Genomic DNA, 14,008 nt, shown 5'->3' on the forward strand with positions numbered 1-14,008 from the left:
ACGGCCACGGCTTCCTGCCATTCCCGCGGCGCCCACCAGCCGGCGCTTAAAGCCAGGCGGGTTGCAGGCAGCCTCTTCCCTGGCGCAGCGTCTCCACGCAGCAGCCGCCACGTCAGCGCGGCGAACGCCCGGGCGCGCTGGCCGGATGGGGAAGGCAGCCGCTGCCTTTGGGGCCGAAGTGGGTGTGCGAGTCCTGCTGTTCGCAGCCTTCCTGTAAGGAATTGAGGGTCGGATCCCAGAGCGTGGCACCTATTAACAGGCAGTGGGAGACACTACTGCCTTGGAGGTGGCAGCCTGCCTCATCCACCAGCCAGGCAGCTAGGTCCTCCGGGAGAAAGCAGCATGCCAAGAAGCTTCTATGCTTTTGTTTCCTCCTCAGGGTGACTGAACTTCTCCCTCCCTTTCAGAGGCATATCCAGCCAGAGGAGATGTGGCTTTACCGGAATCCATATGTGGAAGCGGAGTATTTCCCTACCAAGCCGATGTTTGTGAGTGAAGAACTATCCTTTGCCTATCACAATACTGTTTGATGCTAGGATGCAAAAAGTGGGTCATTCTGGCCCCCAGATTATCTTTGTGGGGAACTTATTGTTCCCTTGGTTGATGTGCTCAAGAATTTCCTTCCTGATGTTTAAGGTCGAGATTTAGAGAGCAAGATGTAAGTCTGTTTTGGATGCAAATGGATTCTCTGTGAACCCTGTTTAGAATAGTGGGTGTTATTTACTGGTGGAACTGCCAGCTCCCAGCTACCCGCCCCCCCCCAGGAATAAAGGACCCTAAAAGACCTCTGCTTACATATAGGAATTATTTCTGCTCTGGAAGTTCTGCTGTAATGTCCATCCCTCTACCTGTAGAAGCGACTTTAACAACTAATGTGGGGTTTTGCTATTTTGCTTTTGACACATTCTGATTCAGGTCATTGCATTCCTCTCTCCACTGTCTGTGATCTTCCTGGCCAAATTTTTCAAGAAGGCAGATACAGCAGACAGCAAACAAGCCTGCCTGGGTAAGAGCTAGCCCTTTCTGATGATGATGTCTTCTTAGAGCTAGGAATGAGATGCTTCCCAGTGGTAGAGTTCAGGCACTAGAACCTATGCAGAAACCAGAGTTCCACATTGCTAAAGCAATTATATCTACCTGTATGCCATGCAACCCCATGAGACAGAAAGAACTTACAGGTGTGCCTTATATACTGGCTTATTTGTACCCCAGGAATGTCTCTGGCTAGGTACAGAAGTTTTCCCTTTACTACAAAGGATGGTCCTTGAGCACCATAGTTATTTTTGTGCTCAAGTCTGGTTGGACTATCTCAAAAAGTGCATGAGCTGCTGCTGTCATTTCATGAGGCAGTAGATATGCCAATTCCTCCCACGTAGATACCACTAACAATTTATTTTATTTCTAGCTGCCAGCCTTGCTCTAGTTCTGACTGGTGTCTTTACCAATATAATAAAACTGATAGTGGGAAGGTAAGTGATAAGACTTCGCACCCCAGTGCCTGCCCCAGTCCTCACCCCATCAGGAAAGACCAGGAATAGCAATCCATCACACATCTTTATCATCCTTTTCTCATTTATTATCAGTCTAATCTTTCTCATTCAGCACTTCCTCCTACCCCAGTCCTGCTGATTACGACAAGTGGACTCTCTTTTGGCTTAACAGCATTTCCCATTAACAATCAGCACAGTCCTTGGCCTTAGTGCATCTCTAAAGTCAAAGTGTGATTTGTTTGCCCTAAAATGTAATTGCATGCTAAAGTCACTATTTTTTCCCCCTCATTTAAATTTCAGCCATGGAACTAGGTTTTTCTTATGTGGTAATTATCCTACTCTAGTTATATTGCCTGGGACATTACATACCAACAATTAAAAGGAATATTGATGTCTGATACAACTGAAAAATACTTTCTAGAAGTTTAAATGTTCAAATCATGCTTATTTCTTCCAGGCCACGCCCAGATTTCTTTTACCGCTGCTTCCCAGATGGACTAGCCCATTCTGACTTGATGTGTACAGGGGATAAAGATGTGGTGAATGAGGGTCGCAAAAGCTTCCCTAGTGGACATTCTTCCTGTATGAATTTCATATGGATTCAACTTGAGTGCTTATTAATGTGTTTAACCTAGGAAGCTTGTAGGGATGAGAACATCCAACTACAGTTGTTCTTACACCTACAGATTGGAATTCCCTTCTTCTTTAATAACCCTGTGATTTTACAAGCCTGAACCTTGTATGTCAGTAAATATTAGAGTACAGAGAGGTAGTTTATATCCATGAGATTTGCACATTTTATTATTACTGTACTAATTGCCTACATCCTGTAATCTTGTACTTGTCCCCCAAAATAACTAATCTTTACTAAAGTTACTATATGTCATGTGCTCTGCAGCATTTAAAATTTGTACCTCATTTATAGCTCACAATATCCCACTAAAGTGGGTACTATTATTTTTAAGATTCCCATTTATAGATGAGGAAACAAAAGTATAAAGAGGTTAAATAACCTGCCTAAAATCATAGAGCTATTCTAACCTATCCTCAGGTAAAAAATATTAACTTGGGAACAAAATAAAGTCCTTTATTTTCCCTTTTCTTTCCTCACAATCAGTGATCTACACCAGAAATATGCAAAAAGTTATGAAATATATTTGTACTCCCTAGTGTATTTGGAATTGAGTGTTGGGGGTGTATAGCTCAGTGGTAGAATGCTTGCTTAGCTTGTGTGAAGCTCTGGGTTCAATCTCTAGCACCACAAAAAAACATACAAAAATACTTATAGGTTTTTGTCTGTCCTAGTTGCATTTGCTGGTCTGGCCTTTGCTTCCTTCTACCTGGCAGGGAAGTTACACTGCTTCACACCACAAGGCCGTGGGAAATCTTGGAGGTTCTGTGCCTTTCTGTCACCTCTACTTTTTGCAGCTGTAATTGCACTGTCCCGCACCTGTGACTACAAACATCACTGGCAAGGTAAGCAAGTATTCATGCCATGGAAGCTTTATCCCTAACAACTGACATTAAGGATACTTTTGCTTTCTCACTAAATGCTTTCTCACTAAATATGTTGCATGAATGAACATGAAGAAGTGTGGGTGGTCTAGGTTCTGAATTAAGAGTATACATTTATCAGATATATGGAAGTCAAAAGTTAACCTTTTAAAGAGAGATTACCAAAACAGAATGTACTAATTTTTCCATTATTTGAAGCACTAAAGTTCCAGTTAAATTGCATCCATAAGAAAGTTTTAAAACTAGGCATGGTGGTATACATCATGTGCAGTCCCAGCTACTCAGGAGGCTAAAGCAGAAGGATCATTTCAGCCCAGAAGTTGCCAGATTAGACAATATAGCAAAGGCCCATCTCAAAAGAAAAAAATATATGTATATATTTTTAGTTGTCAATGGACCTTTATTTTATTTATTTATATATGGTGCTGAGAATTGAGCCCAGTGTCTCACACATGCTAGGCAAGCACTCTACACTAAACTAAAACCCCAGCCCTTGCCAAATTTTTTAAACAAACCTAGAAGCTCAATCTATTTCTTTTAAAAATCAAGCTTATTGTCTGTAATTTGTTCAGAAACAAAAACTTTGGTATTTTATCATTTCTCAAAGAAATTTAGGATGAATGCTAGTAACATTCCAAATGACAGCATATCTTTAAAGAAAAGCCACAATTCCAAAAGAAATTCAATAGTATTGCTCGCTCCTCGGGAGCCATATTTTAAAGAATGAGCAAAGAGAGGCAACTCCTAAAGTTTATTCCTTCCTCTAGGACTACTGAAATGGTATAGGTCAACGAATAGCAAGCAATTCATAAATCTTTGTCACTCTTGTGAATTAAAAAAATTCTAATCTGGTCCCCTCTGCAAAAGTAAAGTAATGGTGTGTTCTGATGTGTTTAAAGAACAATCTGACTATGCTAATCCTATAACTATATGACAAAATTAAGAAAGCCTAAAGAAACCACAACTATGGAGGGGGGAATTTACGAGTAAGAGTGATAAAAGGGGGGGTGGCGGGGACTTATAAGTAAGAATAACCTGGAAGGCCAAGTCTTCTATTCTGTCCGGTGTCTAATGAGATTTAAAATTCTAATATGAATAAGAAAATACCTTGGGCTGGGGTTATGGCTCAGAAGTAGAGTGCTCGCCTAGCACATGCAAGGCACTGGGTTCGATCCTCAGCAGCACATAAAAATAAGTAAATAAAATAAAGGTATTGTGTTCAACTACAATTTTTAAAAATGTTTAAAAAAATACCTTATATTTCCTCTCTCTTCAGATGTACTAGTTGGATCCATGATTGGAATGATATTTGCCTATGTCTGCTACAGACAGTATTATCCTCCTCTGACTGACGAAGAATGCCATAAACCATTTCCTGACAGACATGCACTTTCTGCTCTTCAGAAGAAGCCTGGTGATTCGTACTGTTTGGATATTTAAGTCAAATCTAAATTCAATGGAGAATAGGCAAATCAACCTTAGAACCAAGCACATAACAAGAATTCTGGCCTTTTTATCTCTTCCAAGGTACAAGTGATGGCATAAGCCACACTGTATTCAGCCTCCGTGTGATTATGAACTTTTGCCCTACTTGACATGATCTACCATGAGGAATCAAAGTTCTTTTCCACCACTGTATGCCACCCATTCAATAAAGGGATCTTTCAATAGTTCTCCAATGGCTTATGCATACGATCCATTAGGTTGATAATCTTAAGATTTAGTATTTTAATATTTAATTTAAATGCTACTTTTTAAAGGGTCTTTTCTCAAAGACTTTTACACAGCCCTACTTTTATCCTAGAAGCTAGTTAATTATCAGATTTGTGAGCTGGACCCAGTGACACATGCCTATAATCCCAGCAGCTCAGGAGGCTGCAGCAGGATGATCAAAGCCAAAGCCAGCCTCAGCAACTGAGCAAATCCCTAAGCAACTCAGCAAGACTCTGTTTCTAAATAAAATATTTAAAAGGGGCTGGGGATGTGGCTTAGTGATTAAGTGCCCCTGGGTTCATTCCCTGGTATCAACAAAAAAAAAAAAAAAATTTTTTTTCTTTGTTTCTCATAAATCAAAATGTTAAGATCAAAGGCATGACCAAATTATCTTGATTCTATATACTCTCTCTAGTGATAATTCCATTAAACCTTAAATAGGAAAATGTCCAATCTTAGCTAATTTACCACTCCTGTGTACATGTATCCAAGTCCAGGCATCTGGTGTTGCTGTCCATTTTGAACACTGTGGGCATAAACAATCTGTTGAATTACTAAAAGAACAGAGCAAAAAAGAAGAAAATGGTCAGGAGTGTAGATTTTTTTCTACCTCATTTCTCTTTAACTGTGCTAATGAGCTTCTTGCCCAAATTCATATCTGCCAACTAAGATAGAAAAGAAGTTACAGAAATTATTTGGAGGACAAATGAATCATTTTCTATCTTTTCTTCAAAAGAAGATACAAGAAACAATTACAGGACATCATCATAAATGATGATCTAGTTCCTACAGCTAGCTGTTGTTTTCTTTATTGTAATTATATTTTAAATGATTTTTACTTATGTATATCTTTTTATAACACATTTTCAATGCACTTCTTCCTTTACTAAACCTGATATTCAAATAAAATGATGAATGTGTGTTTTGTTGTTGTTTGTGTGGTACCACCCAGGAACTGGAACATAATGTAAACACTGGATTCCCCATCTGACATAAGTGACTTATCAACTATTATGTGTAGTACTAGCTGACATTTATGCATATCAAAAAATCATTTCTGTATTTACTTTATAATTGCCACCTTTAAATTCTGAACTATATCTGCCTATGACAATGAAAACACTGGTCAAGGAGAAAGAACTTAAATAAATATCAGTTCTTTGCCCCAAATGTTTATTTTTTAAACTTATTTTAGTAATACATATGGGAAGAGAAAATAGTTAATGTATTGATTTTCTCTGTGATAGATGAAGCCATGTAAAAGTAGGCAACTAGTCAATACAGTTTTATTTCAGTACTTAAAGTTTTAATCACATAAAAAACCAAACATTTCAAAAGTGCAAAATATTAGAAAGCTAATAATGCTGTTGTTTCCATGCAAATAATCTCTTTAACTGAGAAGCAATACTAATTTTGCAGCTAGAAATATGTACAAAATGATGTTTTACTAGAGTTTAAAAGTAGGCTTGGTCAAGAGATTGCACATGATATAAATGAAGCAATGCAAATAATGTAAGACTAAAGTATTTCAATCAAGCTTATTACCTTGTGTAATATAGCCATAATACCATAGGTGGATGGATGAGATATAAAGGTCTTTTATAGTTACCTACAGCTTGCCTCCCCAAAAAAAGCATTTCTTAGTATAGTGGTTTATCTAGCTCTCCAGGGTTGTGCCATCCATCTTTGGTTACAGCGACTCTCACTTGGTTGTCCTTTGGTTTACTCTTTAAAAAAAGAGTACCTATTCTGCTAATGTGAGGAGTAAACATTTGCAGATAGTAACTTGATAAAAGCCTACCTTTTAATATATAGTGAATGCTAGTTAAAACTCAATAACTCTTGCTCAATTTATGTGATAAAGAAAATAAAAGTAATCCATGTATCTGAAACTTCTTTGTAGCTTATTCAGTATTATAGTCCATAAGCCAATGATGCTGACCAGGTTTGACTTCTACCCCACCTTTGCCTCTATACCTCCATAATGACAGTATTAACCGTTTTCGTTTTCTGTTCAGAAAAGGATAAAAACCACTACTGTCTTAGGGATGGTATCAGGGAATATTTAATACCAGTGCTTTGGATGTCATGATATATTTACAAAAAAAAAATTTATAAAAAACAAAACATGGCTTGCCTTCCTCTGCCACTCAATAAATAAGGGCCTGTGAACCTGAGAGGAAACATAAAGGACTATCAAAAAGAAATGGAAATGGCAAATGCTGACTAATGGGGAAGAAAATACCTTAAAAAAATGCAGTGAGTAGATGCTTGCAAAAATATTAGCCTATGGGCTGGGGATGTGGCTCAAGTGGTATCGCGCTCGCCTGGCATGTGTGCGGCCCGGGTTCGATCCTAGCACCACGTACAAACAAAGATGCTGTGTTCACCAAGTACTAAAAAATAAATATTAAAAAAATTCTCTCTCTCTCTCTCTCTCCCTATCTCACTCTTTCTTTAAAAAAAAAAAAAATTAGCCTACAGTCACACCTGTGTTCTTCAAGATAAATCTCACTTTGCATGTTCTAGACTCAACTTATAGTGACTGCAGTGGCTGCTCCTCAAACCTATGTGCTCAGCTAACACTGCCTATGCCAAGAGGCTTATTTTATTTTTTATGTTTTGGTACCAGGGAGAGAAACCAGGGGCTCTTAACCACTGAGCTACATCCCCAGTCCTTTTACTTTTTTATCTTAAGTCAGGATCTTGCTAAATTGCTTAGGGCCTCAATAAAGTTGCCAAGGCTGGCCGCAAACTTGCAATCCAGCTGCTTTGGCCTCCTGAGTCACTGAAATTATAGGTGTGTGCCACCACCCCCAACCAAGAGCCTTTTAAATAAGTATTCTGGATTAGGATACTTAAGAACACAATGATGTTTACAAAATGTTTTTTAAAAGGACATCACAGTATCACTTTCAACCAAGTAGAAGTGGCAGATGACTTTAAATTCTGTTTCACCACGAAGGCACCACTAAAGATACTATTTATAACCTGAGCAGCCTGAAAATGCTATGTAATTTCAGGTTTGTCAGCTTTCATAACTTTACCCTCAATATAAGAATAGAAAAAAATATACGTATATAAGAATAGAAGCTGTCATTGTCAAATAACTAAATCAAACCTCATCTAGACTTCCTCAGTATAGTACAAAAGAGCAGGTCTACAATATATATAACATCTTTGTTTTATAAAGATATACCTAGGGCTGGAGATGTATCTCAGTGGTAGATCTTTTGTCTAGCATGTGCAAGGCCCCAGGTTCAATCCCCAGTATCACAGAAATTAAAATAAAAAAATAAATATGTACCTAGTGTAAACTCAGTTGTTGTCCACTTTAGACTTATAGCAGCTCAACTGGTTATAAAAACAACAGACAGCATTATAGATTCCTAGCAATATGTTCATCTGTTCAGTTGTTAGAGTAAACAATACTCTTATTAAACAACATTCCAATCTTCCTTCATAAAGTACACACAGGAAGGAAATGCTGGTGGAAAAAAAAATCACCCATCACCATATCCACTTAGAATTAGAATTAGACTTCGGGTACCGAGAACACTAAGAGATGTAGAATCTCCAAAATGCCCTCTATATCTCAAGAATCTGCTTCTACACTGGAACATTTTCTAAAGACAGCAATAATTCCCCAGAAAAATATCTAGCAAACCCCACACAGACCATAGACCATCTCGTAATAAGGAATCAAGTGTGGCACCTATAAGCTATCATCAAAGAAGTAATTGATGCAAACAACCTCCAGCCATAAAGAAAGAATGGCAAGTATTTATATGTAGCCCACATAAAAAGTAACAGGGTCTTCCCTTTGCTTTTCCACTCACTTCCAAAAAGGAAGATTATCTTCCAAAGACCCCAATGGTAAGTGGCAGGCAACATGCAGGAAATGATGCAGCTGAGAAGAAAATTGCAGCAACAAAGAGATGACAGTTTTCTGGGGAAGGATCCCTCAATGTCCGTCTAGGGAGAGAGTGGGAGAAGAGGTCATCATGCAGTCACAACCGGAAGGCAACCATAGAGGATGCCAAAGTATAATGTACAGGCTTTCTAGTTTCACAACTAAAACATTACTTTAAATTTCACGATGGACTATCTGTAATTAAAATGATAACTGTTGCCATGTTGATACTTAGATGATCAGAACTAGTAAGATTCTAAGTTTAAGTAATAAAAGACAGCAGATCTCACTGGTCAAAATCTCAAGCAAAATAGACACACATTAATCCTCTTCTAAGTGGACTACTGTGCATTTTCTCCATGAATTTTACCTGGAGTTCCTCTAAACATGAATAATAGCCTAGATCTTAGGGACAGGCAACAGAAAGGTATATTTATAAAGACCTTGAGGCTCCACATTTCTTATAAAATGTTAATATGTAAGCATTATGCTATATACATGACATTCAAAAACTTACATTAAGCAGTCAGATAGGTCATTTTTACTGTAAGGGCTGATCAAGGAAGATACCCTGGGTTTGGTAGATCTCTTTAAGGACCAGCAATACTGTATCTTCAGATTCCCTGTAAACAGATAAAAAAATCTATATTGAGAAAAGATAGAATTAACATTTTGTGCTACACTGCCTTACATATATTATTTCATTTAATCCACATAACCATCTTTTTTTTAATTTTTTTTTAGTTGTTGATAGACATTTATTTATATGCTGTGCTGAGAACTGAATGCAGTGCCTCACACATACTAGGCAAGCGCTCTACCACTGAGCCACAACCCAGCTTCCCCACATAAACATCTTTCAAGTTCATTTTTTACTATTGCAAAAAAAACAATGAGACTCAGAAGTGGCAGTGGTTTGGAAGATGGTCTAGTATCGTGTTTAGAAACACAAAAAGCTAAGGTATAACTCAGTCAAAAAGCACTTGCCTCGCAGGCACAAAGCTCAGGGCTTAAGCCCCAGACTGCAGAACACATACAAAGCTATTAAATGACCAAGAACTATACCTTTCCACAAAGTTCACTCTTGAGACCATACTGAAGAGCCATCCAGTTTATCACCTTCAATTTATTACTTTTTTTGATTTGGGGGGTAGTAGGGATTGAACCCAGGGGTGCTCTATCCCTGAGCTATACCCTCCAGTCCCTTTTATTTTTTAATTTTATGGCAGAGTCTTGCTAAGGCAGCTTCCTGAGTCATTGGAGGTATGTCCCACAGTGCCTGGCTTGTCACCCTTACTTTAAAAAAAAAAAAATTAGAGCAGTATTTTTTATTGGTGCATTATAATCATACATAATAGTGGGGTTTATTAGCAAATACCCAATTTTAAAACTTTACTCACTTTTTTGAAAATACAATACAATCATATGATTCAATCATATGCAGGACAGGCAGGTACTGGGGGGAGGCTGCTGGGAGGCAGGCAAAGTAGCAGTTTGAAGCTCTCTTGTTCACAGTGGTCTTGGGAAAAGAACCCCAGCTGGGGGTGCGTATAGCTCAGAGAGCAGCCAAGGGCTGGGAAGAGCCAACCAGCTCTCCATGGCCAACATAGGCAAGTGACAAGAAGCTGGAATCAAGGCAATTGGCTTAGGTACTGGGGAGCAAGAAAGTGGTTAATCTGAAGCAAGAAGAGTCTTCTGCTTTACCCTGGGTGAGTATGTGGCCTTTGATACATGGGAGCAGCACCTGGAGAAGATACCTGAGAGGAAGCTGTGTTCCAAGGATGACTGAGGAGAGGGGAAGATAGAAAGTGGAGGCTCTAAAGAACCCAAGAACCTGTGGAGGTGAGCACCTTGCAGGACATGGATCTGGACCAGTCAAGCTGGCTGCCATTATTAATTGCTATTTTGACTGTGTATGAGTATGTGGTGTTTCCTGGGAAGAAATTCATTATATTCTCAAAGGAATACATAACTCAAAAAATGAAACACAAATACATAAGAATGTTTGACCCTTATATCCTTAAGGCAATTGTTCATGCTAACCTTTTTTGTTTGTTTTCTTTTGTAGTTCTGGGGATTGCAGCCAGGGCTTCATGCATGTTAGGCAAGTGCTCTATCACTGAATATATCCCTACATCTCCAACCTCATTTTGGGGTTCATATACAGTCAAAATTACAAATAGAATTTTATTGGATTTATATATTATATAAATTAAATATAAACATTATTATATATATTAAATATATAATATATAAAATAAATATATATTATAAAATTTTATTGGATTTATAAACTACCCTCATCCCTCCATAAACCCCATACACAGATCCAATTTAAAAATGCTTACACCAACAAGAGGTAATAAGCTGTATCAGATATTAAAATTGTGCATAAACAAACAGATCAAAAAGAATAGAAAGTTCAGAAATAGTCCCATTTATAAAAATTTAATAAAGTTAGAATCTCAAATCTATTATCAAGACAACTGGGGAAGAAAAATGACCCGGATCTATCCTCACACTACATTGGGATGAATGTGAAGTTAATCAAAGATTTGCTTGTAAAAACTGAAAACATTTGAATAAACTGCAATAAGGACTTTTTTTTTTTTGGAAAGCAAGGTCTTTCTAAGTTACAACACAAATTCAAGAAGCCAAAAAGCAAAAATTAACAAATCTGACAACAAAAAATTAAAATTTTCTGCTTATCAGAACCAATCTAGAGAGGGCATGGTGGCATACGCCTATAATCCCAACAGCTTGGGAGGCTGAGGCAGGAGAATTTTGTGAGTTCAAAGCCACCTCACCTTTTCTGAGGCACTAAGGAACTCACTGAGACCCTGTCTCTAAATAAAATATAAAATAGGGCTAGGAATGTGTCTCAGTGGTTAAAATGCCCCTGAGTTCAAATCTTTAAGTACCCCCCACCAAAAAAAAAAAAATTATACACACACACACACACAATGTCACAAGACAAACTGGGAAAATAGTATTTGCAACTCATATAGCACACTAATCAATACCAAAAAAATCAACATTTCTATATAAAGGGAGTAAAAGGTACAGACAACTCCTAGAAAAGGAAACTTAAAAGGCTAAATATATGTCAATATGCTCAAAGCCAAGCATGGTGGTACATGATTGTAATCCTAGCAACTCAGGAGGCTAAGGCAGGAGGACCTCAAGGTCAAGGCCAACCTCAGCAACATAGTGAGGCCCTAAGCAACTTAGTGAGACCCTGTCTCAAAATTAACAATAAAGGGGCTGGGGTTATGGCTCAGCAGTAGAGCACTTGCCTCTCACGTGTGAGATCCTGGGTTCGATCTCAGCACCACATAAAAATAAATAAACAAAATAAAGATATTGTGCCCATGTATAACTAAAATAATATTTTTTTAAAAAATTAACAATAAAAAGACTGGGGATATAGCTCAGTGGTAAAGTACACTGGGTTCAATTAGCAGTACCAAAAAAAAAAAAAAAAAGCCCTAGATTATTAATGATAAAGGAATAATTTAAAACTTTAGTGTGCATAGTATAAAAAGTGAAAACTATAAAACACTGTTGACAGAAATTAAAGATGACCTAAAAAAATTGAGAGATACATGTTCACAGCTCAGAAGATCCCATATTAAAATGTCAATTCTCTATAGATAAAATGTTATCCAAAGTGACCTATAGACAAAAAGCAATCACAAGGTCCTAACAAATTTCTTTATAGAAATTAACAAGCTGAGGAGGTAGCTCCATAGTTCACACAATGTTTGTCAAGCACACGTGAGGCCCTGGGTTCGATTCCAGCACAAAAAAAAAAAGAAAAGAAAAGAAAACAAGCTGATTCTAAAACATATGGAAATGAAATGAACCTACAATAACCAAGTAACTTTCACTTAAAAAAAAAAAAGCTAGAAAACTCATGCTACGTGATTTAAAGACCTATAAAGCCACAGTGATTAAGACTGTGCTATTGACATAAAGATAAAGAAATCAATGGCACAGAGTCCAGATATGTGTGTGTGTGTGTGTGTGTGTGTGTATCAACTGACTTACAATGTAGTACCAAGGAAATTCTAAAGTTATTACAACTAGATAACTTTTCAACAATGGTGCTAGAACCAAAGACCTACATGAGAAACAATAAACCTGTATCCTTATTTTCCATCATATTCAAAAATTAACTTGATCAAAATGGATCACAGACCTAAACATAAGAGCTGAAACAATACAATAGTAGTACAGAGGAGAAATCTTAATGACTTTAGATTCAGCAGAGATTTCTTAAATATATCCAAAAGGCACAAGTGTCTGTCAATCATTTAGACTTAATCAGAATCAAAAACTTCCTTCTCTTTAAAGCACAATGACAGAAAAATAAGCCATATCTTTAAAAAAAAAAAAAAAAAATCTGAGCCAGGCACAGTGGCACACACCCATAATCCCAGTGACTAGGGAGGATCACAAGAGGATCACAAGTTTGAGGCCGGCCCTAAGCAACTTAGCAAGACCCTGTCTCAAAACTTAAAAAATAAATATAAAGGGCTGGGGATGTAGCTCACTGGTTAAGTGCTCCTGGGTTAAACCCATAGGACCAAAAAAATTAAATATTTTTTTTAAATATGAAAGAACTGGTAACTAAAATAAGAACGAACTCTTGTAATTTTAAAAAGCACAAAATTTTTTAAATGGGCAAAAGATCTAAAGAAACATTTCATCAAAGACATAGATTTCAAATAAATATATGAAAACACTCTCAGAATAGCTAAGAAACTTTATCATCAAGAGTTGTGTGGGGGCTGGGGCTATGGCTCAGTGATGGAGCGCTTGCCTAGCACATTTGAGGCACTGGGTTCGATCCTCAGCACCACATAAAAATAAATAAATAAAATAAAGGCAGTGTCCATCTACAACTGCAAAACAAATTAAAAAAAAAAAAAAAGAGTTGTTCTGTGGTGGCACACACCTGTAATCGCAGTGGATGGGGAGGCAAAGGTAGGAGAATCACAAATTCAAAGCTATCTCAGCAGCTCAGCAAGGCCCTAAACAACTCAATGAGACCCTATCTCTAAATAATATACAAAAAAGGTCTGGGGATATGGCTAAGTGGTTTAGTGCCCCTGGGTTCAACCCCCAGTACCAAAAAAAAGAAAGGAGTTTTAGAGGATATGGAGCAACTACAACTCTGATGAGAATGTCAACTACCATAACAATTCAGTTTGAAAGTTTCTTTTGAAAATACTCTTCCATATGACACCTAGCCATTCCAGTCCTAGGTATTTACCCAAGAAAATTAAAAAAATATGAGATAGGCATGATGATATATGCCTGCAATTCTAGTGACTTGAGAGGCTAAGGCAGGGTTTGAGATCAGCTTCAGTGA

General features: G+C 37.6%; 2 protein-coding genes across 8 annotated transcripts in view; one reads left to right on the top strand and one right to left on the bottom strand.

The window, feature by feature from the left end:
• The window catches only part of Ddhd2 (DDHD domain containing 2), a 50,851-nt gene that overhangs the window by 17,500 nt on the left and 19,343 nt on the right, over positions 1 to 14,008 (bottom strand). For 2 of the 3 annotated variants that reach the window (XM_076853874.1, XM_076853873.2), the window contains 2 exons: positions 9,149 to 9,254; positions 5,890 to 8,693 (listed from right to left, as the gene is read on the bottom strand). In XM_076853874.1, the coding sequence (XP_076709989.1) occupies positions 9,173 to 9,254 (82 nt within the window). In that variant the 3' untranslated portion in view covers positions 5,890 to 8,693; positions 9,149 to 9,172. Of the gene's footprint in view, positions 1 to 5,889; positions 8,694 to 9,148; positions 9,255 to 14,008 lie in introns of those variants that run through there. The other variant, XR_013091183.2, reaches the window with a different exon arrangement.
• On the top strand, positions 138 to 5,610 carry Plpp5 (phospholipid phosphatase 5). Of its 5 annotated transcripts, none has more exons than XM_076853876.1 (7): positions 144 to 213; positions 380 to 488; positions 916 to 1,006; positions 1,406 to 1,469; positions 1,948 to 2,072; positions 2,796 to 2,966; positions 4,282 to 5,610. In XM_076853876.1, exons 1-7 carry the CDS (start codon positions 146 to 148, stop codon positions 4,443 to 4,445), a joined length of 792 nt encoding a protein of 263 aa, XP_076709991.1. In that variant the 5' UTR covers positions 144 to 145; the 3' UTR covers positions 4,446 to 5,610. The 5 variants fall into 5 exon arrangements, with proteins under 5 accessions (XP_076709993.1, XP_076709991.1, XP_076709992.1 ...); XM_076853877.1 differs by having other exon boundaries at positions 153 to 213; positions 408 to 488; XM_076853878.1 differs by lacking the exons at positions 916 to 1,006; positions 1,406 to 1,469 and having other exon boundaries at positions 138 to 213.

The sequence above is a fragment of the Callospermophilus lateralis genome, chromosome 4, assembly GCF_048772815.1.
Source record: "Callospermophilus lateralis isolate mCalLat2 chromosome 4, mCalLat2.hap1, whole genome shotgun sequence".
NCBI classification, from domain to species: Eukaryota; Metazoa; Chordata; class Mammalia; order Rodentia; family Sciuridae; genus Callospermophilus; species Callospermophilus lateralis.

Coding starts and splice junctions, on each gene's coding strand:
- Plpp5 (XM_076853876.1), top strand. CDS start 146: ATGGGGAAGGCAGCCGCTGCCTTTGGGGCCGAAGTGGGTGTGCGAGTC. Junction 489..915: donor TCCCTACCAAGCCGATGTTT/GTGAGTGAAGAA, acceptor ATTCTGATTCAG/GTCATTGCATTCCTCTCTCC. Junction 1,007..1,405: donor CAGCAAACAAGCCTGCCTGG/GTAAGAGCTAGC, acceptor TTTTATTTCTAG/CTGCCAGCCTTGCTCTAGTT.